General features: G+C 43.0%; 1 protein-coding gene across 1 annotated transcript in view; it reads left to right on the forward strand.

Annotated features, from left to right (window-relative positions):
• Window positions 1-27188, forward strand: part of TM9SF4 (transmembrane 9 superfamily protein member 4) — a 35950-nt gene extending 8762 nt beyond the window's left edge. The window contains exons 5-17 of the mRNA XM_050175185.2: window positions 681-733; window positions 2076-2117; window positions 5602-5843; window positions 7429-7499; window positions 9249-9381; window positions 10505-10586; window positions 12105-12180; window positions 14679-14762; window positions 15805-15980; window positions 19319-19382; window positions 19498-19617; window positions 21395-21484; window positions 24002-27188. Coding sequence (XP_050031142.1) covers window positions 681-733; window positions 2076-2117; window positions 5602-5843; window positions 7429-7499; window positions 9249-9381; window positions 10505-10586; window positions 12105-12180; window positions 14679-14762; window positions 15805-15980; window positions 19319-19382; window positions 19498-19617; window positions 21395-21484; window positions 24002-24151 — 1383 coding nt within the window. The 3' untranslated portion in view covers window positions 24152-27188. The remainder of the gene's footprint in view (window positions 1-680; window positions 734-2075; window positions 2118-5601; window positions 5844-7428; window positions 7500-9248; window positions 9382-10504; window positions 10587-12104; window positions 12181-14678; window positions 14763-15804; window positions 15981-19318; window positions 19383-19497; window positions 19618-21394; window positions 21485-24001) is intronic.
• The last annotated feature ends 760 nt before the right edge of the window (window positions 27189-27948 follow it).

The following is a 27948-nucleotide window of genomic DNA, read 5'->3' on the forward strand; positions in this document are numbered from 1 at the left end:
AAAGAAGCTGCAACATTCAAAGCAGAGCTCAATATCATCTTTCTTTTTTACCACAGCAAAATTAAACTGTCCCTTCGAGTTCTGCATTGAAGTTATTCAAGGATAGTGGGGCTTCCAAGTCTCTCAGTCAGGACATTTGCTGAAGTGGACAGCACATATGCTGTGTTTATGCACTAGAGTATGGTCCTGTAGGCTTCCTTCTGGCAGTCCGTCTAGTTTCACGTTTCTCATTTTTACTGTATGCACACAGTGGCACATTTTTGGTGAGTTTAGGGAAAGTCGCCTTACCCAAGAAAATGCTTGGCCCAAATGGAGTGTGCGAAGGGTGGGCATGTAGACAAAAAGGTTGCACCATCCAGCAACCTATCTTCAACATCATACTGTGTACTTCCGCTACTGTAGTCGAGTCTCACTATAACAAAGTCACATCTGACACATTGTACCCTATATGTATTCATTATAAGCTCACGTGTGTTGCATGCCGAAGTCAGCGTAAAGTATTCCCGATTTGCTTTGTTACATACGATAATTGCTTGTATCCCCATTCTTTGCATTGAGGTTCAGCTGTACCTTGTTTTGAGCTACAAACTTTCTGCAGACTACTCAACGCTGAGAAATTGTTGCACTCTGCTACAATAATAGCTCTGCTGGCTGATGCCCACTGCTGTTTTGCTTTGCAGCCATACATCAACAACCACCTGAAACTCATCCTCTACTACCACACCGAGGACAAGTAAGTGTTTTGAGATGCTACCTTCATTTGCATTGCTTTTTTACTAGTGACTTACTTTCTTGTCAATTTGTCAAACTTGTCATTCATCTTATCACGCTGTATGATGTTCATGCTGATACTTGGACAAGTTGTAAAGTTGAAAAACCTCAAACTTGCAATTGAATTTTTAGACTGACTTGTGCTTCACGAAATCTTGGTATAAACGCAATTGAAGCAGGCTTTGTGCTTTGGCAAAATTTTGTCCATATTAATTTTTTAAAGTGTGTATTCAGCAGGGGAGCGGCTTTTCTGCCAAAATGCAAGAAATATATTAATGGCCAAGTACTCTGTGCAGCGTGATTCAGTTGCGTGGTAGTTTCATTTGCATTTCGACACCTCGAGGTCAAAGTAAACCACGTGCCAGTATTTTGCAGGTCTTCACTTTTTCTAAAATAAATATACAGTAGACTTCTGTTCATTCGACTCCGATTAGTTCGATCCCGACCACAGGTCCAGCGCCCATACATTTTCGTGGGCCCAAACTTCCGTTAATTCGATCTCAAAATTGGCTTTCGCAAGATAATTTGAACTTGATTGGTCAGCTTAGTTGCAATACAGCCGTATTATGCGGTGAAGCATATTAAGAATGGAACGGGGCCACTGCCACGGAACGTAGTAGACGTCTTTTTAATTATACATGCATGCAAGTGCCATCTTTGGTCACAGTATGAGCACCTAGGTGCCTAATAAACATACTGGAAGCCACTCGGAGCTGTTTCTGATGTTGCTGTGGTGATTTGAGCCCTTGTTTCAACAGCCATGCGTGTCTAGTATGTGAGACCGTTAATGGGGCCTAGTACGCTTTCCTGAACTATATGTTTGCACACACGCCATGCACCGAGAAGCGGAGAAAAGCCATCTGTGTTTTTGGAAAGCTAGCGAAAGGGAAGGCAGTAAGATAAAAGAACTAGGAAAGTTGAGGGGACACTTAAAGCCTACAAAAGAGTTGGGGTCTATCTGAAACTGAAGGCCTGCCAGTAAACCTGTCAAGCGTCTCGGTGTGCGTATTGTGACCAGAGAGGAAACACGTGCCATGTTCCATAACAGTGGCACTTCGCCTCCCCCCCCCCCCTCCCCCGCTTGGTATACTTCACTGCACGATCGACTGCTTTACGGCGGCAAAGCTAACTTTAAAGACATATACTGCCAAGTGAATCAATGGGGTGTTTCAGCGTTGTTTCTGCTTTTTGTTTAATTCTACCAGTTTCGTCAGTCCCATCAGGATCGAATTAATGGAAGTCGACTGTATAATGTGTGCTTTTTACTTAACCTGCCCATTACTCCATTCTGTTTCCTTTTGCAGTGAGCACTTCAGGGTTGTTGGCTTCGAAGTCGCTACCAAGAGGTTTGTGTTCTGGTTATTCAAGCCTACTGGCCTTCATTTTTTTCATTTTCCTTTTATATTGTCATTGGTCTTGAAAAAGCTTTTGTCATGCACAAGGCTGTGACAAATTGTTTTATATTACCCTAATGTTAGAGCCAACATAAAATAGTCTCCAAATGCAAGTTTCAAAACAGGGCCTAAGAAACGTGAAACATGAGGTGCAGATGGCAGTGGAGATGGCAGTGCAGTTTAGCCTCAATAATAGCAAACACTGATACACCGAGTGATCAGATGTAATGAACGAAGCATATAACTTGGTTTGCCATGCTGTATTTGAATGAGTATTTTACTGCTATCATGAAACCAGAAATGCAAGATTTGAGACAATATCGGTTACAGCAAAGTGAATGTTTGTTTTCTGAGCAGCTCGAAACATTTACCAGATTGATGCGATTGTAACGTGAGTTCGTTTCAAGATTTTTGTTGCTTGAACTCGTCCATCGCGTTACAGTTTAATAATGTCAAAATTGACCATTTTAATACAGATATTCTAAATCCCACAGTTTTTAGCGTTACATTGGCAACCTGCACCTTTACGTCTCGTTCCAATATATAGACAAGTTGACCGAAGTCGAAACATGTTTTTCGTTAAAATTGACGCCGTTTTCGCTTTGCTTGTGACTGGTGATGGTGCTGCAGTACCTTGTGGCCTTTTGCTCTTTGACTCGGTTCATTTGTGACGATATGGCGACGCATCATGTTTGGTATGATTGTTCCTTATGAGACAAGCAGTTCTGATGGCGGAGGAGCTGGGAAACACTGTTGCGCCTTGGGGTCTCAATGTCAACGACTCGACGATTCTCGGATGGCGGGACCAGCGGGAAGCCCTCTTTAAATGTGAGGCTGATTGTAAGGGCTCCGTGGAGCTGGTAGTGGCCTGGTACAGTCCCCGAATGAGATGGTTGTGCGGTCTCTTAAAAAGTACTTCATCTCAAACGAACCCGACGGCACAGAAGATTACTTGATTCTCATGCGACTGCTTTCAGAGGTAGTTTCGCTTTTGCGAGACATCGATCGTCCCGGCATTGAACCCTAGTATAACGCTAACCTGAAGTATACAGTCGACAGATGGCAAGTGTGGGACAGCGCCAGAAACAGTTGTCGGAGACGCTTTCGGTGCTGAGTCATGCCAGATTTAACGAAAGTGAAACTGTCTTTGAAAGAGATTGCCTGAGAATACTGCCCAAGAAAAGCTCTGTCTCCTCTTCATACGAAGATGATGAATGAAGAGAACTTTGTTTCCGAATGGTGATTCCTTGAATAAAGGTAACATTTCTTTTTTTGTTCATCTCGCGTTGCATCGAGTTTTTATTTTGCATGACTGTAAAGCCGACCCTCGTGTTACATTTGAGTATTCTGGTAGCAGAAATATTAATACTCGCAAAGAGCAACTTGAAATGGCACGTTGTAGATGCTCATGTGCGTTTTTGGCTGGCTGCTTGGCTGGGCTAGTCTACAGCTGTCAAGCCATTGTGTCGATCCCATGGAATCACATCAATTGCATGGTCAACAACAATAGTGTGAAGCACACATTTGTAGTTTAATGTTGTTCATGCTGGGGGCAACATATTGAACAACGAGGTTCCAGATGTAATAAAGTTCCACTGTATAAGCATGTATGCTTAGGAATGTCGAATGTAGTGAGGGTGTTTTCGTGTCGTATTCAATTTTAACGCGACAGCGTTAAGGAGCTCGTGTCGCAGAAAAGCCGGTGTCGTCGGCGTCGGCGGCGTTGGCCGTGAGCGATAAATCCCAGCAGGCACTTCATGAATAAAAAACAACTTGCAAGATGGGCTGGGTGGGAATCTAACCAGGGTCTCCGGAGTGTGAGACGGAGACACTACCACTCAGCCACGAGTTCGATGCTTCAAAGCGTTACAAAAGCGCGTCTAGTGAATGCGGTGTTGCCTTAGAAACGAGCTGTTTCTAAGGCTCAGGCATGCATCGCTTGCTCAGGCGCACATTTCGTTGCCGCGCCGAACGCTGCGTTGCTCGACGCTCACCGCGTCCGATGCGGGGCGCGTAGTCGCTTCGCCGTAGCCCATTGTCTTACACCCCTTGGCGGGTGGACAGGAACGCTGTCGCGTTCCACTGTTGAAGACGAAGCTTAAGCGTCCTCCAATTTTTGCTGTCCAACTTTGTTGTAACAAGGTTTGGCTGCAGACAACCAGTGCCGTGTGGGGCTGCTGCAAAGCCAGCGCTCATGAGAAAAAAAAATGCTTGTGCAAAGCAGGTGCACATGCCGACCTTTTCTTCTTTTTTTTTTTTGCCTGCATTATTTCAGCATGTTTAAAATTCTCAGAGGCCAAATGCGTTCTGATATAGTAATTTTTCATCTAAACAACCCTTAGTATCGAGTCAGTTCTTTTTCTTTTTGTTACGTAGTGAAATAATTATAATTGTGGCTTAAATGAAGGCGAACATGAACACTTGTGGGTAATATATTGCTTCAAAATAAAATTTATTGAGTCAGCAGATGGTTATGTCCACTCTCAGGAGTCTGCTGTGACTGTGCGCATTTATTGAACTTAAGTGCATTATGTTGAACTTACATTTGATGCTTTCAATGCCGGAAGACTGTAATGTATAAATATGCATAAAGCTGTGCTGTTCTTTCAGTGCACAGCTGTGTAAAAAGTGTTCGGTTATAATAAATTGCAGGCTTTAACGTCCAGATGCTGAAAAGTTGACTATGAGGGACACCAGAGTGGAGGCCTCTAGATTTATTTTGACCACCTGCGGCTCTTAGCTATGCACTCAAAGCACAGTACACAAGTGTTTTTGCATTAAATCTACTATATGGAAATGCGGCCACCATGGCTGGAAATCGAACCCATGGTCTTGTGCTAAGCAGTACGAATTGGCTAAGTAGACCAAATGTGAAATGAAAGAAATGAAAGTAATGAGTTTGAATTAAGGTTTATTCATGCAACTCACTTTCTGCAAACTTTTTGTTTCGTAATTATTGCTGGTTCTTTGACTGTCAAAACAGTATATATCTTCTTCCTGTTTCCACGAAAAAGTAGGTCCCTGGAATTGACAGGGTCTGCTTACACTTGAAGGTTCTTATCTATATTGTGTTTTTACTACCGCTTGAAAGAATCAGCTGCACCGTCCCTTCCGTCACATTGAGTATCCATGGCAGTTGTTGCCCCGACGAAGACAAGCCCCATTGTTGAAAGGCTGGCTCGAGAGACACCTCTTCTTCAACCAAATGTTGATCTTTTTGTGTGAATTGAATAAAGAAGCGGTCACGTGCAGTGGGAGCAGGGTGCGCCTAGCAAAGTGATGTGCAGAGCGGACGGGCGTGAACACCCGTGTGAGTTCGCTTTGCTCCTGTAAAGGGTTCTGGCTTGGGTGGAGAAACTTGATGTGAGGTTGTCTGTAGTGCTCTCACAACTGGTCTCTGTGCTCCCCCCCCTCCCTTCCTCCTCATTACATGCAGTGTGCACAAGGACTCGATGAAGTTCCTGAAGGGTGGCTTTTGCGAGTTCGACTCGAGCCAAGCGAAGAAGCAGGACGTGAACGAGAACGGCATCACAGACTTGTACTTCAGCTACGAGGTGGAATGGAGGCAGAGCAGCATCAGGTGGGCCTCCCGCTGGGACACCTACCTGGCCATGACCGACGTCCAGATCCACTGGTTCTCCATCGTCAACTCGGTCATTGTTGTCTTTTTCTTGTCGGGTGAGTCCAGCCCCTTGTATGTTAAAAACCAAGCTCAATGAAATTTGGCCTTGAATTGTTTATAAACCAATAAATGGGTATTGGTAACAAAAATGACGGCTTCATTGGCGATCGAGCGTTACGTCAGACGTACTGGCTAGGCTGACAGCCGTATTAGTGGAGCATTGATTTGAGTGCTGTGCTGTCCATGCCTGAAAAGTCTGGCAGCGGCGGGCTTCGTTGGACCACAGTTGGCAAGCGAATAAGCCAATCCTGCACGATAACATCGATCACATGGTTGCCCATTTGCACCGGTGCAGGGGATGTGTGTCTAATTTATTCTTCCCACACCTCGTGTCGGCCCCGCAAGATGTCGACAGTTAGTCAAAACTCACAGGAGACCGTTTGGTGGCCTGTCGGAACCATCCCGCTGACTTTCGTTTTGCATAGACCTGATTGCTATTTTTAATTTCTTTTTGTTGTTGTTTGTAAGCTTATAGTGAATCGGATATAACAAAAGGAATTTTTGTGCCCAATTTGACTTCGTTAGGGTTAGATTCAACTCTACCAAAAATATCTTGGCCAAAAGCCATGAAGTTATTAGTTAGCGGTTCAGTACAAAGCTATCTAGCCACAGTAACTAAACATATGTAAAGAAATCACTCACGTGACACTCCAACACTTATGAGCACCAGTGGCTGCAGCATTCCACTGCTGAGCACAAGGTCACAGGTTTGATTCCCGACCACAGTTGCTGTGTTCCTATGGGGCAGAGTGCAAAAGCACATGTGTTGAATTTGGATTCATGTAAAAGAAGACCAGGTGGTCGAAATGAATCTGGGCCCTCCACTACGACACCTCTCCTAACCTGTGTGCTTCTTCGACACAATGAAACACATAATCCCATTCAGTTTAGCACTTATGAGCACAAAATTAGCGTGAAAATGTACATTAGGCAGTCACTTGTTATATGGTTTTAACGTGACATATGCAAGACAGCACGCTTCGCGTCCTAATCAATCCTTTCGCTGTTCTTGTAACATTGTCCACTGGTGTGCGTGAATGAATTGTTGACTTAGTAAAATTTTGTCTCTGGTTAGTCTCAGTATACTCATTTGCATTCATCACTGGTTGTATTCACCCCAATGTATGGTGGCCGAATATAGCTCAGGTTGTCCCTATGTCCTTGATTGCCTTGAGCTTCCTACAAAAGTTACTTGAGGGAACTCTGGCATTGCAATTGTTCATCTGCCATGCAAATGTTGTTTAGTTCGTGGATCTGTCTAATCTCTGTGCTTGTGGCTTGAAACGTTCTTGTGATTTTATTTGCTGCGCTTTATCATTAGAAATTTCCATGCAACCTTAGTTTTCTAAACACAGCAAGTCAATGGGTCTCTGTGCAATATTTTGTTGAAAATTATCAATTTGCAAAGTCACAAAGGTGTTTGAAGTCAGAGGGACAAAGTTAAGGCAAATCCATGTACTAACTGCCATTCCCATGCTAACTGAATTACCACACGTTCCACAGGTACTAGTGCCCTCTAGTTGGTTTTGTAGGGAACGCTGTGCTTCACTGTAGGCTTATTCTCCTTCCTGTTTGGCTCAGGTATGCTGACTATGATCATCGTTAGGACACTTCGGAGGGACATTGCCCGCTACAACAAAGACGAAGACTCGGTGAGTGCCTGGCTTCCCTTGCTACTCAAACATAACGCAGTGGTGGTTGGGCCCCAGTCCATCACAAGCCATGTCTGAGAGAGAGATGATAAGGAAAAGAAAGACAGGGAGTTTTAACTGTGGTATATCAACGATTGACTACCCTGTACAGTCGCTGACCCATAATTTGTACTCTTTGAAAGTCCGAATACTCAGGAGTTTGAAGTAACAGATTCGTAGGAAGTGAGTGTCTATTCACAAGTGGTGAGAAAAGCTTGTCAGCCTGTTACTGCACACACATATGCTTGCATGCAACCTAGTCAATCTGTATCTCGATGATTGTTGTGCTGTTGCAACAGATGCTATTTTATAAGAGCAAGGTCAATGCATGCAATGAATTTCCATCTCCTGGCAACTTTAACAGAGGTAAACCGTGCTTTAATAGTCAAATGATCGTGCAGATTTTCTTGCAGCAGTCTGCCACTTCTGTTGCTTTACTGCCATCCAAGTCAACGTGACATGGAGGGTGGAGTTGGTGGCATTTGAACCTGCTCGACAGTTCTAAGTGGCAAAAATTCAAAGCAGCAGACAACAAAGTTGCCCGAGGCCATGTCACTATTCAACTCATAAAAGAGCAAACACTGGGTGTGTGCGAGTGGGATACACACGACAAAAGATGCAAATGCAGCTTTAACTTAGAGGTTTGGTTTGTTCTGTGGTTTATGCGTGGTTGGCGACTGCTGGATTGACTAGGCTGTTGCCACTTTTGGTTATGAGGAGGCATTGGCAATGTATCAAAACAAGAGTGTCCCTCTTTCTGCTTCTCCTGGCGGCTGGATTAGTGCACCGTCATGCAGGTGTAGTCCAAATTATCAAATGGCCCTGTACAAAGTCTGAAACATTGATCGTCCTTATACATTACAGCTATGGGGCTAGTGATAGCATCGTGAAGCTGGCTGAATAGCAAGTCGGTGACCGTAATGGAAAGGGGAAATGGGGTATGAAAGGTGAAGTACACTTAAGTGAGCTGTCTGCGGTGGCTATGTGTTGCCTGGACTCGTTTTGTACCTTCCAAGTTACTATGCTTGTGTGCTTCCTTAGGCCGACACCCGAATTCAGCACGTCTAGTGTTGGCTGGCAGTTTTATCACTTGGCGGCACCGTGGAGCATAGTGACTAGGCAAAATTTCTAGGAGCGAACATCAGACTTGTACATCCTAATCTTGTAATGCAGGAACACAGTCCTACATCAAGGAATATTTGAGAGAGCTGTTCACATTTATTTCTGGCCCTGGAGGGTACATTTATATATAAAGAAAAGCATGAAATGTTATCTGAGTTAGAGATTAGCATAGTAAGTCATTAACTAGTAGTTGGTTTACTGAACTATCCACAACTGAGAACTTCCCAGATTATCAAAAATGCTACCCGAGGCTGTGCAGTAAGTTTCATGTGCTTAAATCAGACTTTCCCCCGTGCCATCGTCGTCATGCCGTCGTGGTCATCCCCACCGAGTTCGGCTTTGTGTGTGTAGTGTGTGTAATAAACGCTGGTTTCTGTCGGACGTGTCCGCGGTGTTTTAGCGCCGCAAGTTTACGTTGAGTGAGGCCGTTGAAAAAAAGACGCAATATTTTGCACTTAGGTCCTGTGAGATAAACTGCTCAGAAGGTTGTTGCTGTATTATGCCAACAACTGCGACCATCGATTACACCAACAATTACAAACGATTTGGCCAACTTTTTCTTTTTCCCCCCAACTTCTTTTTTCTTAGGAAGACGCGATGGAGGAGACTGGCTGGAAATTGGTCCACGGTGACGTCTTCCGGCCGCCGCAGTACCCCAAGCTCTTCGTTGCCGTTGTGGGCAGCGGGATTCAGATCTTCTTCATGATGTTCATCACAATATGTGAGTGCCAAGGGAATGTGACCTGTCCTGCTTCCCATGAGTTCTAGCCATTTTATTGAAAGATAAGCAAACACATACAGAGTTGTTTTGGTATTTCACAGCTGTTCATTTTGTGGCAATTCAAGAAAATGGTGTCATAGTAGCATCAGACTTGCTGCCAGAAAGCACATGAACTCTCATATTGAAGGAAACTGAACAAATAGCAAAATTCTGCTTTAAGTGAAACGCTACCCTAGAGATGCCATGACAAGGTGGCCAACTTTTCTCCTTTTGTTCTTGCAACTGAGAACAGAGGGTCCAGTATGGTTATACACACACGATTAAAAAAAAAAAAGTAAGCTCAAATAATAGCTTCCTAATGACGTTGCACAGGGCAGCAAGCATGTCAGTTTTATGTTACCGGTACAAATTGATTTACTTTTTTACTCATCTATGAACCTTACTCAAGAAATTCAGGCCTAAACTTCTGGAAAAAAGAAAATGTTAAGCCCTTATTAAAGAATAATGTATTGCAGCAGGATGTAAGTGTCTTGTCCTGTCGGTTCTTGTGTCTCGTCTTTTCCTTGCACTTTAAAAAGTTCTTAAGATCAATAGTGTATGGTACAAACATTAGAGCAAGCCTTAATGTGTTCCACACGGATGTAGCTGGGCATATAGTAGTCTACAAAAAGTTATGATGTTGTAGGTGTCTATCAAAAATTCATTTTGCCTTTATTTCTGAGCTATCATTTGTGCTTTTATTTTTTTTTTTCATTATTATCAGACAAGATATGCAGTGCTGCTGCCAAGGGCACAGCCTTTCATTCTGCTAGTCTCTCTGGCTATAAATAAACATTATTTCATTAAGTCGCACATATTTTTGGACATGCTGTTTGATGCACACAGTTTCTTTATGGCAATTCTCAAAGTGTGAAAGTCCTGTGTACAATGATTAGGCCATTCAGTGAAAATAACATGGCAGTGAGTGTCCAAGAGGCTGTTGTCCAAAGCCAGTGGCCTGGCATAATGCAGCTCAAACTTTTTGAGCAGTTTAGCTCAGGAGACCCAGATTGCACAAAGTAAACGTACTGTTTTTTTGTTGTTGTTGTTCGCTACTGTATGTTGTGCTTCCTCTTGTTTTTAGTCTTCGCCATGCTGGGCATGTTGTCACCGGCCTCCCGGGGGGCCCTCATGACCGCTGCCATCTTCCTCTACGTCTTCATGGGGTGAGTTGGAGAACGACAGGCCTAATGTTTCTATGCTACCATATCTAGGCAAAAGTAGTCTTCTTGCGACTCCGCTTGAACATAAATGCTTCATTTTACCGTCCTTGTGCTACCATACCTCTTTATAGGCCAACATTTCTGGACTGCACCGTAACAAGCTTAGTTTCTGGTAGCTTAGAGACAAAGCAACCGCCATGCAAAAGTTTTACTCTTGAAATATGAGCAAACGCATCACAAAAGACTTACTTGGAGGAATCGTTAATTCAGATGTGTGTATTCATTCACTTTAGGACGGCATTCCCATCGTCCATGCAAATGTATATAGATATCACAGGAAATGAGTTCGTACCTTTGTTCAAAATTCTGTGTCACCTCTGTGTCACCTCTGTGTCACCTCTGTGTCACGTGCTAAACAACGCTGGCCCTCCACCTTCTCGGAGGGGAATGGCTCATGAGTTTTAGTCTACATGTACTTTTTAGGCATTGTATTCCTGCTATGCCAGCCCCACTTTTTGCTATCCTGTGCCACACTTGTACGTTTTGCTACTACGTTTGCTACGTATTCACTCTTTTGTTACTTTTGTGTTCTCTATGTAGTGCTTAGATTTATCTCAAGCTGGCTTGTACAGGGTCGCCTGTTCTTGGCAAAAACATTTTCTTAGCATTTGAGTATAAGTCCAGTATCTCTTCTACCTCATGCCTATAAATGTGCCTTATACATTTTGGGAATTTCTGCCTACTGTGTGCTCAATGTTTTTTCCAAATTGAAAGAAATTCAGTTTCTAAATAATGCATTAGCAGGCTTCGATTTCACATGTTGTTCATTGATGTGTTGCTGAACATTTTACAAAGTTACGTTAATCTGAAAATTTTAATAAAAATTAAGACATGCTAATTAACAACTTCAATAAGGATAATTGGTGTTCAGTCATAAACACGGCGTTTTCATTACAGTAATTATCACTTGAACATGCCTCTTTAACCAGTATCAGAGTCCTCTCAATCATAATTCAGAATAAATGTTCCTAACTTTCTAGATCGTTCGAAACACGTCTGGGTTTTTACACCAGTCCACTGGTTCTACCAATGACATACAAGAAACAGTGACCGATAACTTAAGCTTTGTCACGCCATCTTTTGTACAAAAACAAAACGAGCATTAGCAGGCATGGAACTTAAAAAGCTAATCAATTATTGTAGTCTGCTGCATTTCGTGCCAAATTGAAGCTGCTATCAGCACTTGAATACTAATAAAGTGTCTCCTTTAGGTGTGGACGACCCTGTTTATGTGCCTCTAAACTGTACCAAGTTGCACGCTGCCAAACTGTTCTTAGGTGGCTGGTTTTCGTCAAGCTGTAGCTTGGCAACTATTTCCCATTACCCTCCTTCTTTCCCCGAGAGAAATTAAATTTTGATTGATTGATTGATTGATCGATCGATCAAACTGTGGCTATGTCTTGTTATGTTGTAAAGTGTAAAAGTTGACTCTTCCGTAACCTGTGACTCTTCGCCTGACAGCCTCTTTGCCGGCTACTTCTCGGCCCGCTTGTACAAGACCTTGCGTGGTGTCCAGTGGAGGAAAGCAGCCTTCCTGGTAAGGCGCTCGCTTCATCGTCAAGTTGTTTCTTGCCCTAAGAGGATTTTGTTAGAAGGGTGTTGTGGGGCAGAAAGCCATTTTGATATGTTCAGTGAACTGCAGACGTTGAAAGAGTGCTGTTTCCGGGAACATTGGCCACTGAGTCTAAACTTCGTAATGAACGTAAACGCTCTCAGGTTGACAGCACTTGTATCTACTTGCGCTCAAAGTAAGTGAAAGCAAGCTCTTACTCGGGGATGATAGACAATTACCTTCAAAAAAGGCAGTTTTTTTTTTTTCAATCTTGAAATACTTCATTTCATGTCAAATATGTCCTCCAAATTTCATGGCAAAACAAGCACTGGCAGTGCTTCAAATGGAACGGCTAAATTACCATCTAACTATAAAAGTTGGCTTGGCTGGATAGTAATTTGACAAGTCCTTCTTGAAAAGAGCTAGAAATATGAAAAATATTGCAATTGAAGGTACAGCTAAAAAACTGGTTATAGCTTTTGAGGATTTTGAATATTCACCGAAATAACATTTGCTGATCATTTGCGGCAGTGCGGTTGTTTGTACATCAGCAATTTCATTTTTTCAGTTTCTCGAAAATTTTTAATACGAACAGATTTGTCCTGTTCACATGCTACACTTGGGAGAAAAGTATGCCTCATTTGTCACCAAACGTGAAGAAAAAAGCATAGATTCATTGTAAACAGGTATGCTTCCCTGCATTCACGACGTAGTGAAGCCATGCTTAGAAGGGCAAGCCTACAAAAATTCGCTGGTGTCTCACTCAATTACTCTAAAGCAACCCAAATAGAAAAACTACAATAATTGCAAGAAAGGATTTTGCAACGGTATGACTTGTACATGATGTAAATTATGGCCCTGGTGTATTTTAGGCTTGATGGTTCACAACTGACCATTTAAGTGAAATTTTTGGAAAACATTCTTTTTTCTCACAAAAGGAACATTCTCCCACAACTAGCAAACATTCTACTGTGAGATGTTATTCACTTATGTTACCTCCAGTAGAATTTTTGAAATAAAACATTTTGCTTACCAAACTGCCCTCATATTGAGATGCCAATGTTGAAACATTTATTTTGAAATGAATCACAATGTGAATGTTATAGGTTTTTTTTCCGTCATAAGCCCACGTTGTGAACATTTGACAGGAATTTCAGCTCTGTGATAGCATTAGTTATTTTTTAAATGTTCCTTTACAAAGTACAAAGATGGATAGATATAAAACATTACAATTGCAAGGGTTCCTAATAACATAAAACAAAAACTTGGCATGAACAATGAGGAATACCATTAATAAGAACATGCAAATTTTAATAAATTTTAATAGTTGAGAAAATTGCGAAATTTTCCGTCGTCCCGTTTGTGCCTGCCATCCCCCTTAAAACTCAAACATGCAAATGCCTATACTTGTCAACCACATACGGGCGCGTTTTTGCCGATGTCATCTCTGTTGCACTATGTCATCACATGGAGGTTAGGCCTATTGTGGCCCATGTGTTTGCATATGTGAAGTTGTTGCCTCTGTGTGCACATTAACCAATTCTAGTGTACGCAACCCCCTTTTCATTTTAGTCGAGGTCATGATTGCTTGAAGTAAACTGACAGGGAGCGCATGTAAAAGGGTAGTGCTCGCAGTGTTAGCATTTCGTCACTGTTGTCGGTTTCATCCGTTCGCATCTCACAGGTGCTTCTCTGAGGTAAACAGTTGCCTAAATTTTTGGGCATTGCTGAGTTAACACATTAGTTTTCAGTGAAGCAGCTGCGGCTGTGCTTCAAGTCAAGCAAAGCCAGTGGCATCACCTTCGCAGCAGCTGTAGAGCTGAGAATTGTGAGCATGCCACCACAGCAGATGATCCTGAGAGTGTACCAAGGCCTATGACATCAAGAGTCGCGAATGCACAACTTGCCAAACTATTAAGGCGTTCACGACTAGACGGAACAAAAAAATGTTTTTAAAGATATCGAGGCCATGAAATTTACCCATATTTCAGTCTGATCGAAACTCATTGAGAAGAGTTGCATTTAGAAAATATTGTGTTGTGTTCCCTTTAACACCACAAAGCCGCGAATATAATTTTTCACTTATTTTCTCCAAATTCTGATTAAATCAGAGGAATCTTAACACAAAGCCCATAGATAGCGTTTTTGATGCCCTGGAGCATGTCTTCAGCTGTGATTAGTTGAGGAAGCTAATTGCTGCATAATTATTTGCTATACTCATTTTACTTAACTAACCAACTAACTAACCACTAGGCAACATATGAAGGTGAACAGGTCATTCTAATTTTCCTTGATGCGAAATGGTGTTTCGACTTTTGGGTGTTTTAGGTACTTAAATAAGGCCTGCAGAAATTCCTTCACTTCCCATTTATGCATGTATTTTGCCATCAGCCATATTGGGGCCTGTTGATGTGACTTTTTTCAATTTACTGTCATTGATAAGTTGCAAGAAATTCATACAATCTTTTTCATTTTTCGTGCAGACATCGGTCCTGTACCCAGGCATAGTATTTGGAACATGTTTTTTCCTCAACTTCTTCATTTGGGGAAAGCACTCGTCGGGAGCGGTGAGTTAGATTGCCAAATTATCTTGGAACTCGTTTGTATCTTGCGTTGGCATCTAGAGCCTGAGTTAAGGTTTTCATGAACATTTCTGTTTCTTAAGGTAACTGCCTTGCTTTCATGGCATGCCTAGACTTTTTCTATCCATGTTGTCATGGTATAAGCAGGCACATATCAATATTAGCTGATGCGCTAGTTTGAAAAGTAGCAACACCATTTAATGCAACGCCAACAAGTGTCCTTTTTTGTATGGAATGGTTCGCTTTTGAAAGAGACATGCAATTAGTATTTGGCTATAAAATACAGCTGAATTGTCGCATGAAGTCATGCTGAATGTTTTTTAGTGCATTTATATCAGCTCAGCCTCTCAGCCTTTTATTTTTCTTTTGGTGGTGTAGGTGCATTTCGGTTATACTTATTGGCTTTGTCACCAGCGAGGCGTTTCCTTTAAGCATGAACCATATTGTACTTGTTTCCCACTCTGGGCAACTTCATTTGTCATTTTTCTTTTTCCTTTTTGACAATTCACGACATCATTTTCAAAGTGTCTAGATAAGGGCTACACAGCTCAAACTTAACGAGAACCACAACCAACTTCTCTGGGAGCTAAGTTGTCCAAATTACGGACACTGTGCCAATAAGGCATTCTTAGCATCGGTAGCTTGATGAATACGTTTAGTGGTCTTGTGCCTTTCTTATCTGCTCCCAACAAGAGACCCTACACTTGAACATCCTTTTTCGTTTTGGTGTTCCTGACGCTGCCAACGGTTCGTGTTATGCAGTGTGTTTCACAGTGAAATTGTCTTTTTTTCTCATCGTATGGCCTTGCTCTGATTGCAGCACCAGTGCACCATAAAAGTCTAAACTCGGTTGCGTCTAAAAGCGCTCGTGTACCATGCATCATGTGTTGAGTGCACATTGACGCAGCTTAGGAGGTCGAAGTTAATCCAGAGCCCCCGACTACAGCATGTGTCACAATCGGCTCATGGTTTCGGCGCGTAACAGCCCAGACTTTAATTAATTTTCAATCTGTGGTTTGTGGCGCAGGTTCCCTTTGCCACTATGGTGGCACTGCTATGCCTCTGGTTTGGCATCTCAGTGCCCCTCGTGTTCCTGGGGTACTTTTTCGGGTACCGCAAGAAGCCCTACGAGCACCCTGTTCGCACGAACCAGATCCCCAGGCAGGTGCCTGAGCAGGTCTGGTACATGAACCCAGCACTCTGGTGAGCACTGCTTACCATGCCCTTTCACACCATTTTTACTTGTGATAGCGTGATATTAGTGTTTGAACTGGTTTGTAAAACCTCTTATCTGAAGCCTCTTGCATGTCATATGGGCCTCCGAGATGTGTGTAAACAAGCTGACTTTCACTTAGGTTGGCAAGTTCACTTAGTGCTTGCACTGGTTTGTGTCATCTTCTCTGGAGCCTCTCGTGAGCCGTGTTTAAGCACGAAAAAAAAAATCCAAGAGAGACGTAAAGCTGTGCGCCAAAATCTTGGAGTCAACACTTGTCACTTGCCATGTGCATGCTGGATGGCGCCACTATACCGTGCCACTGCAGACAGATCTCACCAAGGCATGTAGTACCTACATCTTGCTAGTACAAGTTCATCAATGCGCAAGTGAAGTAGTGGTTGATGACCAAGAGCACGCATGTTAGCGCTACCATGTGTGAGACCTGAACTTGCTATTGTAAGTCCTTTCAGTCACAGTTTTGTGTGAAGAACCTTTAGTTTCTTTGCAGTAACAGCTGACATTGCTATGCTCACTGCTGATGCTGTCCCCTTTCTGTATGTGCCTCAAAAGTAAAAGCCCCTTGCATTATGAGCCTTGTACTTCACGCGAGGCACTCACCTTGTTCAGTGAATGCACTTTTCCTTCTTTACTGAAGAGATAGGAAAAATCCACTGCAAGGCAATGCTGTCATGAGCCAGAAATGCTTGCTTGACTGGGTTTAAAAAAACTGTGAGATTGGTAGGTTGTCAGAACGTAGTGGACACTCACTTCCACTTGCAGCAATGTCCATTCAGACTCATCATCGCTCACCCACATTAACATTCTCACAGGTGCTCACTCACTCACATTGATTCAAGGAGAATAGTAAACTGGAAAGAACTGTAGCTGCCTTTCAAACATTCATTCACACTCGTGCCTAAGAAATGAGTGTCAGTTAAGTGTGAGTGAGTGTGCTGACCTATGGTGATGTGTAGAGCTAGTCATTACCTGGCGTGAAGAAATAAAAGTTGCATAGGCCTGTTTCACAATTTGCATAGTGGCTGCCAAGTATGTGCACAAGTTCAGAGCTGTCTTGTTCAAAGGAAAAACATGTTCTGTTCAAGCACTCTTAGTTAACAAGAACAATGTAACGACTAAACAAGGAATTGCTCAAAGTGTTTTCTTTTAGCCTTCACGCAAGCTTCGCGATGCCTCTTTATGGAGTCTACAGTGACGCGCTGGTAGTCTTTGTCAAGTTCGTCCCAGGCCTTGGTCAAGGCAGACTTCAGGGAATTCAAACTTTGTCGGGAACTAGCTGAGACCTTCTGCTCCGCTGCACTCCAGACGGAAAAGTCCAAAGGATTGAGGTCAGGCGAGTCCGAGGGACAGAAATCCTTTGACAGATGTCTTGGGATTAATCGTTCACACAGCTTCAACATTGTTTTCGCTCCAGGGTCTTGTTCACTCTACGGTCTTGTTCGCTCCATGGTCTTGTTTTCACTTTGTCTTAGAAGATTGTTCCACCATCACAAAAGTTGTGGGAGCTCTGGGGTCACACTATATTCTCCAGAATCCCTTGTTGATTGCAGGACACATTTATCTTCATGCCTTTGTCAAGAAACATTGGCGATATATTGCTAGCAGTGGAGATACCACCCCAAACTATGACAGACTTTAGGAAAAGGGTCTCGGTATAAAGCTTTGACTGTCCCGATATCCTTTCTGCGAGCGACAGCAGTTGACAAGAGTTGTGGCTGTTTTACACGACTTCCACGGTGAAAGCTTTGACATCATTGATGAGCATGTCCTCGATGTCCGTCACGTTGATGTGCGCCAGAAGTTTCTTTGCCAATCTCAGCCTCTTCTCCATGGCGGTATCTGTTAGCAAATGTCCTTGCAGAAGACAATATAAATGAAGCCCAAAGTTGTTTTGCACAATCTTCTGGATACTATGCTGGGCAATCACTTTCTGGAATGGACTCTCTGACCACTTCGTTACATGTACTGACCGCAAACAATTTCGTCAATACCTAAGAAATCACTTTCAATAACTTTTTGTTCCCAGTGTTCATTGTTTAGAATCCATCATAAGCTACTCTCAATAGCCTACCTTTGTTCACCCTTCCACCTAGTGTACTTTCTTTCGCTCTGTATGCCGTGTTGCTTCTTTACTATCATAATTGTTGTTTGCTTGTTTTAAGTTGTACAAAATCAGCAATGTTTTTTTTTTATTTGTATGGCTGTTAGCTGTATTTGTACGTAAACACTTTTACACATCATTGTATTGCCCCCCATTGTGTAATGCCTTCAGGTCTTCAAGGTGATAATAAATGAAATGAAATGGGTAATCTTCAAGTCAGAAGCAATCTTGTTAACGCTAACGGCGTCATTTTGCCAAATCCTATCTCGAATTATATTCCTGATCCTTGGAATGTTGACACTTGGCAGGCGACTGCTTTTTAGCTTCCCCTTGATGTCCAATTCCTCCTTGTACAGTTTCACTATCCTGAAAACAGTTCTTCGCTGAACGTGGAGCCAATCGGCGATATTCTGCAAGGTGAAGCCTTCGCGGTGAATAATGGCCTGCCAGTGCGAGTGTGATGTTCATGGCTGCGCGAAAAAGCTGTTTGGCAGCTCCTATTAGGCTGTTATTGCAGTGGTACCTCTCACTTTCTAAGCCATCTGTGATATTTTCGAAATCAGCACCATGGGAAGCCGGCTGGCTGTCTGAAAACTGTGCACTTTCTTAGTAGCCACCTGTATAGGACCTTCATTTCTCTTTTGTTGGCTTTTTTTTTTTTTTAGAGCACGGCTCTTAGGCACCCGTTCATGTGGCGAGTGTCGGCGTTGTCCCTCGTAACTGCGCGAACGAGCACAGCAAAAGATGAAAGCAAACGCGCAGTGCAGCGGGAGATGAAAGAAGAGAGTGCGAGGAGAAAGGCAGAGGAGGAGGCTGAGGAAAGCAGAGTGCCGCATCAGTCTACAAGACTGCGCCAAAATGTTATTAATCTGATTGTATACACAATGCAAATTGTTTAGTACTTTCTGGAAGCCATGTGGGCACCAGTGATTACACTGGAACCTTTGACAAGTCGTGTGTAGAAGTCGGCGCGCTTGATCCCCATATCAGATTTTTGATGATCGCTGACTCTGCTTGCCACTATCATTGTGCTTGAGTGTTTCTTGTTTTGCAATGCTTTGCTCCGTTTGCAACGTGCTGCAGGAGGCATATTGTCTGCACCAGCCAATATATCATGAAATGAAAACTCATATAGAGCTACGCTGAAATTTCGCATTAGGGAGTATCATAATCATCGGTGATTTTTTTTTAAATTATCTTTTTCAGCACACTGATGGCAGGGATCCTCCCTTTTGGAGCCATGTTTATTGAGCTCTTCTTCATCTTTTCCGTGAGTATGACCAATGTGTCGGCATAGCAGACAGACTTGCTTGGTTTTACCTTTCTCAGCTTCAGGGTTTGCCTTTCAATGTGTGCTCTCTCTTGCCTCCCTCTTTATTTTTCAGGCCCTGTGGGAGAACCAGTTCTACTACCTGTTTGGTTTCCTCTTTCTCGTTTTCATCATCCTCATAATCTCCTGCTCTCAGATTTCCATTGTGATGGTGTATTTTCAACTCTGCGGTGAGGTGAGTCATTGTTAATGCTGTTTGCCTCGCATCATCCCCGGATTAGGTGCTGCATTTTCTTGCCACTAGTGAGCTTTAAGATAATAGTATAGGTAAAATGATCAACAGTGAGGATAGGGTAGGTTTAGGATTGGAATTCTTGTTTTCCCAGCTATTATTTGTGCAGTTATACATCAGTTGTATAATGCTTGCTTTTATTTATTGGTTTTTTATTTTATTTTTTATTTCTGGATTCTCATATAGCAACATATTCTTATAGTATATCAAATGGCAATTTATGCAGTGCATGATGGCTGCAAAAGAAAGTTGAATTATTTTTTATTTTTGAATGTGCTCCGAAGTTACTGTGTGCTGCTTTTTGCTTTTCATATAGTAAAGTGTTTCTTCTTTGTATGTGAAAGCGTGTCGAGGTAGACATATTAATGTTGTATTCTTTTTGCTTTTCTCTTGTTATTCAAACCACCCTGCATCGTCTTTCCAAAAATGGCAATACTAGTAGCAATAAATAAATGCATAAGCCAAAGTTTAGCAAATGCTAGGTAGCCTAGTTAAGCCACTCACCTACGCTTCGATGGGACAGTGCGATGGGATAGATTTTGCTGTTATTACAGTCAAAGCTCTTTATAATGAAATCGCAACCGACTTGGAAATACCTTTGGCATATTCAATATTCATTCAACCATCTATTCATGACATGCTGATATCAGCAAGAACGAATTTAGGTTTATCCGTGTTCACTTTAATGAAGTTTGACTGTACACTATAACCTCGTTAGTTTGACCCTGGTTAATTTGCAAAATCGGATCATTCGGACTCTTACTCTGTACCTGCCAGACATATGCATTATTCAATGCAATCAAACTCTCGTTAATTCAGACGTATTGGGCCGCCTGTCATTTAATTCGGAAAGCTTTTGGAGCTCGGCAAGTGAGGGGCACCGCAAATGTTGATGCAAAAGAGCAACAATGGCCCTAGCATCCAACCGAAACGAAGTGGCGGAATCCGCATCGCCATAGTCATCAGCGGAAATTCTACGTAAATGACAGCAATGACGGAATGCTGTGTGCCTATTTGTGCCTTTAAAGCGCGTTTACCACCGTGCATAACACCATGTTGGCCGCATGCTTTCATAGTTGCGTAGTTGCCATCCGTGATCATGTTGGTAGTGGCCGCGATTTCCTCCGCAGCAGTTATGTCAAATAGTTGTTTTGTTTTGACTTGGTGCAAAGCTGTCGAGGATGAAGAGTCCTGGCTGCATCACGATGGACGGACAATCTGTTCGCAGTCAGCGCACTGTTGAAAAAATAATCGGGATGTGCACGCGGTAGTGCAAAGCGTGTTGCAAATGAAGGCGTGCGCTGTGGCCATGCTGGGAAGGAAGTCACGAGGCTTCATTTGCCGTTGCGCGAACAAATGAGTCACGAGATGGCAAGAATTGCAGCTTCCGCATTGCTTTTGTGCAAAATAGCAACAGGCTCTGCTCATTCATTCACTAAATAAGAGTATGTTGCTGTAGTAAGCATTTGCCAGTTGTTTTGTAGATATCCTTGATAAATTGACATTTGGTTAATTTGAACACTTTCTTCGGTCCCATGAAATCCAGATTAACGAGGATTTACTGTAGTTGCAAAACTACTAGAGTTGAGAAATGAACAGCAGCCTGAAATGGCGATGTCAAGCAGACATACCAGGTAGTCTTATGTTTCTTATTCTCTTTCTCTTTCTTTTCTTTCTTTGTATGGGGTGTCTGCACATGTGGTCTCGTGCCTCGTCTTAGAACTACCACTGGTGGTGGCGATCACTGATAGTCTCAGGAGGATCTGCACTCTATGTGTTTGCCTATGCCATCTTCTACTTCGTCACCAAGGTACCGTCCCATTTTTTTGCCAACCCCTTTCTTTCTTGCAAACTGTGCTTCAGTCGGGCACCGCTGTCAGATAAGATGTTTATAGTTTAGCCTCACTGATTAAATTGGCAAATACGAAAGTTAAAATCAGATGAGGCTTACAGCCAAAAATCTAGGCACATCGTATAGACTTAAGGCGGAACCACTTGCATGCAATTTTCAAGCTACAAGCGACAGTGACAGGCTTTGCCGTCACGAAGGACAATTCGTCGTCATCGCTTGTTGTGTCGCCAGTTTATGGCCAGCCAGATAAGTTTGCTTGTTGCCCGAAGTTCGTGCAGCGGCTTCCGCAGGTTGCCACACGATTGCGCAAAAACACGGTAGCAACCAGTCCGCCCACTTCGATCTGAATTCGCTCTTGTTACTTGCTCTCAGCTGGCATAGCAAGAAGTAAATGGTAAAATTGGTCACTGCTTCATCTCATGAACAAATTATTGGCAATGTTTTCTTGCTATTATTGAGATCACTTGTTTTAATGCTGTTAGGCCTTAGACGCCACCGAGAGCTGTGGAAGTGTTCTGATTTTTACCTACCAGATGGTGCCACAGCATTTCACGCTGGCCACCTGGGGCGTATCATTACTGGTGATGACAGCGTATTAAAATGATCTAATAAATATTGGTGAGAAGATTAGCCTCGTGGAACGTTCAGATTTTTTTATGGGTAAATGATTGTATTACTGATTGCGTACAATTGAAAATTTGTCGTTATTTTTCTTTTTCGCAATGTCACATTCATATGCTTGCCTCAGGCCACACAGCGACATGATAGGGTCTGCCTTTCATGTCACTTGTCGCTGTCACTTGAATATTGTGTGCAGGTGGTTGCCGCATTAATGCAGATTAGGTATTGGTAATTGCTGGCCTAAAGTTTGCATAAATCTGACCTACTAAGCTCACCAGTGTTGACTTTTGTGTTCAGAAATAGAATAGAAGAAAGATTATATAGAAATGCTGCAACGACCGCTACATGTAGTCATATAATCCTTGAAACGTTGCTGTCGAGTATGTTTCCTTGACTTGAATGATGTGAACTTACTTTCTTTTGCTTAAATTCTCCATATGCCATTCAGCACTCCTATCTCAGTACAAATGGATAACACATATCCTTAGTGACATCCGCTTGAACAGCATCATGGCTGCTTGTGTGACAATGCTTTTATTAATCCTGTTAATATATATATATATATATATATATAGAAAGAGAAAACAACCTGTATACCTAAGGGAGTTAGTATAAACACAGGTGGACTTGCATAGCTCTCTCAACTCAACGAAGTTCAGTAACTCCCGAACACACCCAGAAGCATACTCATCATACTGTAAGACATGCAATACACCACGTGCAGACCTCCGTCACATTATATGGGCATGCCCATCAGCTCCAAACAGTATCAGACACAGTATAAATCACAATAGTAAAATAAAAACTCCTGAGCAGTGGGAGGCTATACTGCTCAGCAAATGCCCAGAAGACCAACTTTCAGCTGTCCAGCTGGCGGAGGACTCCGCTACGGTTCAAGGCCTGGCCTGTGTCTGATGGAAAGGGGAGCTTTACGGGGTTGGCCTCGCAGCATCTCCGTTCCCCTTTCGAACTTAGCAGGGACTTTTCAATAAAGATGTTTTGTCTCTCTCTCTCTCTCTCTCAGTAACTCCCTTGGGATTTTCTAGCTCCCGTTACTCAAAGGAGTCGGTAAACACCTTTCAGTTTATGTACGCTCTTAAAACAGTTGCACCCTTTGGGGTGTATATTTGTCCCACAACAATAATCGTCATCTGCCTTGTTTGCATTTCCTTTCTTGAAAACGCTGTGCTCACTACTTTCCTGTCGAGAACTCTATGTAACGCTGAAAACGCGCATGCCGTTCGTGACTTGGAAATACCGGGCTCGCAGTGTTAACGAAAGGAAATGCAGGCAAGACAGACAATTCTTTTTGTGGGACAAGACAAGCCCCAGAGGGTTAAATATTTTAAAGAATGTAGCCCTCCCTACTCAAGGGAGTTCCTTAAACTTCCTTAGAAGAGGGAGTTAGATAAACTCTGCCAATGATAATAGTTGTTGCAAAGTTCCATGTCGAAATGTCACTTCCTGGCTGAGACTTCCCATCACTAACTGTTGATCAGTTAAATTTGCACCCCTAAGGGTCTAATATTTTTAAAGAGAGTAGCCCTCCCTAACGAAGGAAGTTTATAAAAATAAACTTCCTTAGAAGAGGGAGCTAGATAAATTCTGCCAATGATAACAGTTGTTACAAAGTTCTCTTGTCGAAATGTCACTTCATGACTGAGACTTCCCATCACTAACTGTTGATCAGTTCAAGTTTCTATCTTCCCATGGCGCACTTGTCTAGTTTTGCTAACAGGTAAGAGGAGGTGTACTAGATATAGCTCATTGGCTAGAAATATTCAGTAATACTGGTATCTAATGCCATGTCAAACTTCCCACGAAGGGTAAATTCCTTCTTTGCCTCCCTTTCAGCTGGAGATCACAGAGTTCATTCCGACTCTTCTGTACTTCGGCTACACATGCATCATGGTGCTGACTTTCTGGCTTCTGACGGGAACGATTGGTTTCTACGCCGCATACTTCTTCCTCTGCAAGATCTACGCTGCTGTCAAAATCGACTGAGTCATGCAGCTAGCATGCCTTTGTCCACCGCTGCCGCATAGCTGCATCACTGGGAGCAGTGGCTGCGACAGCGTCGTGCAGAGCGCATGAATCGACCGACTGAATTCTCTACGCTTCTGAGAAATGGATGGAGGTGGAAGACGCGGAAGAAAGTACTCTGGGACTGGGAAGGGAAATGCTGATTTGGTGCGTGTCTGTTTGTGTGTTTGTGTGTGTGTGTGTGTGAAGGACAAGAGATGACCAGAAGATGTGGGTATTGTCAGCATCGAGCAGTAAGAAGAACGGGCTGTGTGACAAGCACTTCGTATGGGTCAGGGAAGTGTGCAGTTTTTCTCTGTCTTTCACTCTTTTTTTTTTGTATGGTTGTGTGTTTGCTTGTTTTTGCTTGTTTCTGTTTCACACGTAGATGTCGTTGGAGCGATAGGGCAAGAGAACGAGGCAAAATATGAGCTGTAGCTTATTTTTACTGCCACCTCCACGTTTCTCCTCTACTCCTTGGTGAATCTGTATTTTTCTTTTTTTTTCAAATGGTTTTACTTTTGTGGGTCCGACAGGAATCATCAACATAGCTTTTGTCTGACCATTGGCCGCCGATTCCAGCTGCTAGCCGCTAGTCAGCAAGAACAGCAAGAAGCTCTTGGCTGTGTGTACTTCTGATGGCTTGTTTTGGATTCATGCTCCACTTCAAGCTGCGAACTGGGTTCCCAGGGCAGCATGAAACAGCTGTAAGGCAGCAGGGAGCATGGCATACCTCACCATCTGTCTTTATTATTATTTCTTCCTTTGGAGAAAATGCAAGTGTCTAATAATGAATGCACTAGTGGATGGACTTGCAGCACGCATGGCTTTACAGATTCAAGGGATCTGTGTTCTGCTTTGGGAAGGATGCATATGTGGGCAGTGATATGGATGTTCCTGTTGATGGTGCCACAGGATGCCTCACCTGGAACATCCTGTCTGTTTGCTGTAGTATCTGATTCCTGCTTTCCCAGATGCAGCTTTGGAGACTTGATTTATGCACAGGCAGGCCGTAAAAGAAAAAATCGGCTGCCGTTTCACTGCCATTAGGTTTGTGCTTGACAGCTTTCACATAGGTTGTTTGCACTAGTTACGCTTTACAGACTAGTTCATTGTGACAAGACTGTCATTAATCATCTTGATGAGTTTCCTCTTGCCAAATTAGCTCATAAGTTGTGTCTGACCTCAAGTCAGCAGCGTTTACAAAGTTGCAAGCTGCCACCTTTAGTCAGGTGCGACCTAACTGCAGTTTATTCTCTGTGGAATTTTACTGCCAGACTTGACACTTCACTGTTTGCTATTGTTTCCCGCGTTGCAACTGAATGTGTTTTTGGCAGCTAGTGAGTTGATAACTGAAAGCACAACTCTGTGGCCAGGATTCAATGGATGCATCTGACGCGGCTGAATATGGACGAATGAGTTCTTCAGTTCAATACTAAATTCGCCCCAAAAAAAGGACCAAGTGATGTCGCACACATTCATGGCCCCAACATCATCGATGAAAAGTAGTTTGTACTGTAACCCTTGCTTTGGTCATTCCCAGGTCCTGTTGCAGTTTAGGCATTTGTAAACTTGCAGGGCAGTAAACATTGCCTGCCGTTTCTTATGCACCACGCCACTTCCCAAGTTGTCATGGTTGAGCATGTTTTATTCTGTCATTGAATCCGTTTTACCAAGTTGTGTTGCTTCTGTCATCAACATTTGCAGGCTCAAACTTGCCCGTAACTCGTTCTGCGACTGCAATAACTGAAAAGTGACCATGAAAAAGTGTCCATTCTTATTGATTCCTGTGCCCATCTGGGAAAGCAGCACTATGTTATTCTGAATGGCATTTCTACCAGATAGTTATCTGCACTTCTGTGCTTAGTCTGCTAGTGTCTCTTTTCACGCACTGTTCGTAGTGCCCTAGTGTTTGAAACTGCATGTTTATACTGTGAGTTGCGGGGACTTGTGTGGTCATAAGTTAGGTACTTTTGTTATTTTTGCTTTCAAGTGCCTATCTGTAGGGTAAATGAGTATGCGCCCTTAGCAACATGTGGGTGTCTTGAGATGGTTCGTCTCAGCTTAGGGACATGATGACGTAATGCTGAGAACTTTGTTTGAGCAGCTCCATGGGCCAAAGAAAGTGCTTGAGCAGAGTACAGCTGTCAAAGGACTCAAGATGTAGCATGGCTTTTAGTTTGATACCCAGAATTCAGTTCTGGCACACTTCTGATAAGATGGCAAGGTGCTTGGAGGTATTTCCAGCAAGCTGTAGTAATCGGTGACCTAACGGCATTGGTCTCTGAACTAAATCCCAGGTACAGTTAGCAACATTTAATCTCCAAACATCTTGTCAAGAAAATTTTCAATGCACTGTTGGTGTATATTTTCCAGTTGTCCATTATTTTGCAGGTTGAGTCAGCGTGTTTGTCCCTGCTTATATGGCGCTGCTTACTTGTGGAACCTCATTACCAATCACACGCATCGACTTCTGTACTTTGTAATTTATGATGTACATATTGCTTTGTATCAAGGAGAACTTCTGATTCCCTTGTGAGTTTTGTTACTTCTCTAAGCCATACGGCAGATCACTTGTCGCTTAAAAATGTGGGAGCGAATTATCCTAATGGTGTTATCATGGGCAGTTTTTGTCAAAAGTTTAGAAGCCAATGTGTACATGACCAGACCTATGGTCTGTCCACCCAGAGGGATCTCAGAAATTTTGCGGCTCGGAATGCCAGAGACTGAGTGGCAATTATTGAGCTTTAGAGCATCAGCTGTGTGACAAGTGGGCAGCAACAGAACTTCGCGATCACTCATGAAGTGGCTTCGAAACTTTTGACTAAGACTGTATGCTTTCATTGCATGCTCCACTTCTATAACTTATGGCACTTTTGTCGGGTAAGGCCAACGCCCCGGAAATTTGTGGAATTCCACACAACCAAAGCATCAATTTCTCATGTTAGTGTACAATGCCTTGAGGGTAAGCAATCTTTGAAACATGTATTGAATATTAAACACACTACTACTTCTGAAATCAAGGCAACCATTACATGACTTCCCTGAAAGTGCTTCCGCTTGCTATGCTCACCAGTGTGCCATAAACTCAATGAGAACTGCCTATTTGTTTCACATGCAAGCTCAGTTGTATGCAGTCACCATAGCAAGAATGTTTCACTTCAGTTTCATGCAATGCCATGGTAAAAAAAGTTATCATGCAATCACCATGCAAAGAAAGTTCATGCTTCGAGGCAGGTGTCTTCTAACTTTTGACAGCTGTGGTCACCATGGTTACAGCGGTTTCATGTCAAACTTCTTTGCAATGACGACAATGTTTCCAGTTTTCAGAACAAGCGTGTTGTGTTGTCAAGCATTGCTCATTCCTAGCATGTTGCACAGATGTGGAGAACTTGATTCTATTTCACAGGGGTGTGTTTGAGGGATGTTCTTTGGCTAAAGTGGCAGCACCAAACATGATATGGATTGTGACGCCTCAACGGTGCATTCGAAAGAGCAATAAGACCTGTCATCTGAGTAAAGAGGACTGACCCAGGTGCAGCGATTGCATGGTGGGTAGTACATCATTGCAGAGAGTGAATGAACAAGGGAGCACTTGGCGTTGCACTCTGCAGCAAGTTTCGTGAAGTGTGCTATTGCAAACTGACAGTGGTGACCTCAGGGAAAGATTTCAACGGCACATGTTGACGAGTGTAATGTAACGAGCACTTAGAAATGGGCAGAAAATGTGCGGGAAGCGTGCATTGCGCCTCGCTGTTTCTCTGCGCAGCACTACCATT

This window comes from Dermacentor andersoni, chromosome 9 (genome assembly GCF_023375885.2).
Source record: "Dermacentor andersoni chromosome 9, qqDerAnde1_hic_scaffold, whole genome shotgun sequence".
Lineage (NCBI taxonomy): Eukaryota > Metazoa > Arthropoda > Arachnida > Ixodida > Ixodidae > Dermacentor > Dermacentor andersoni.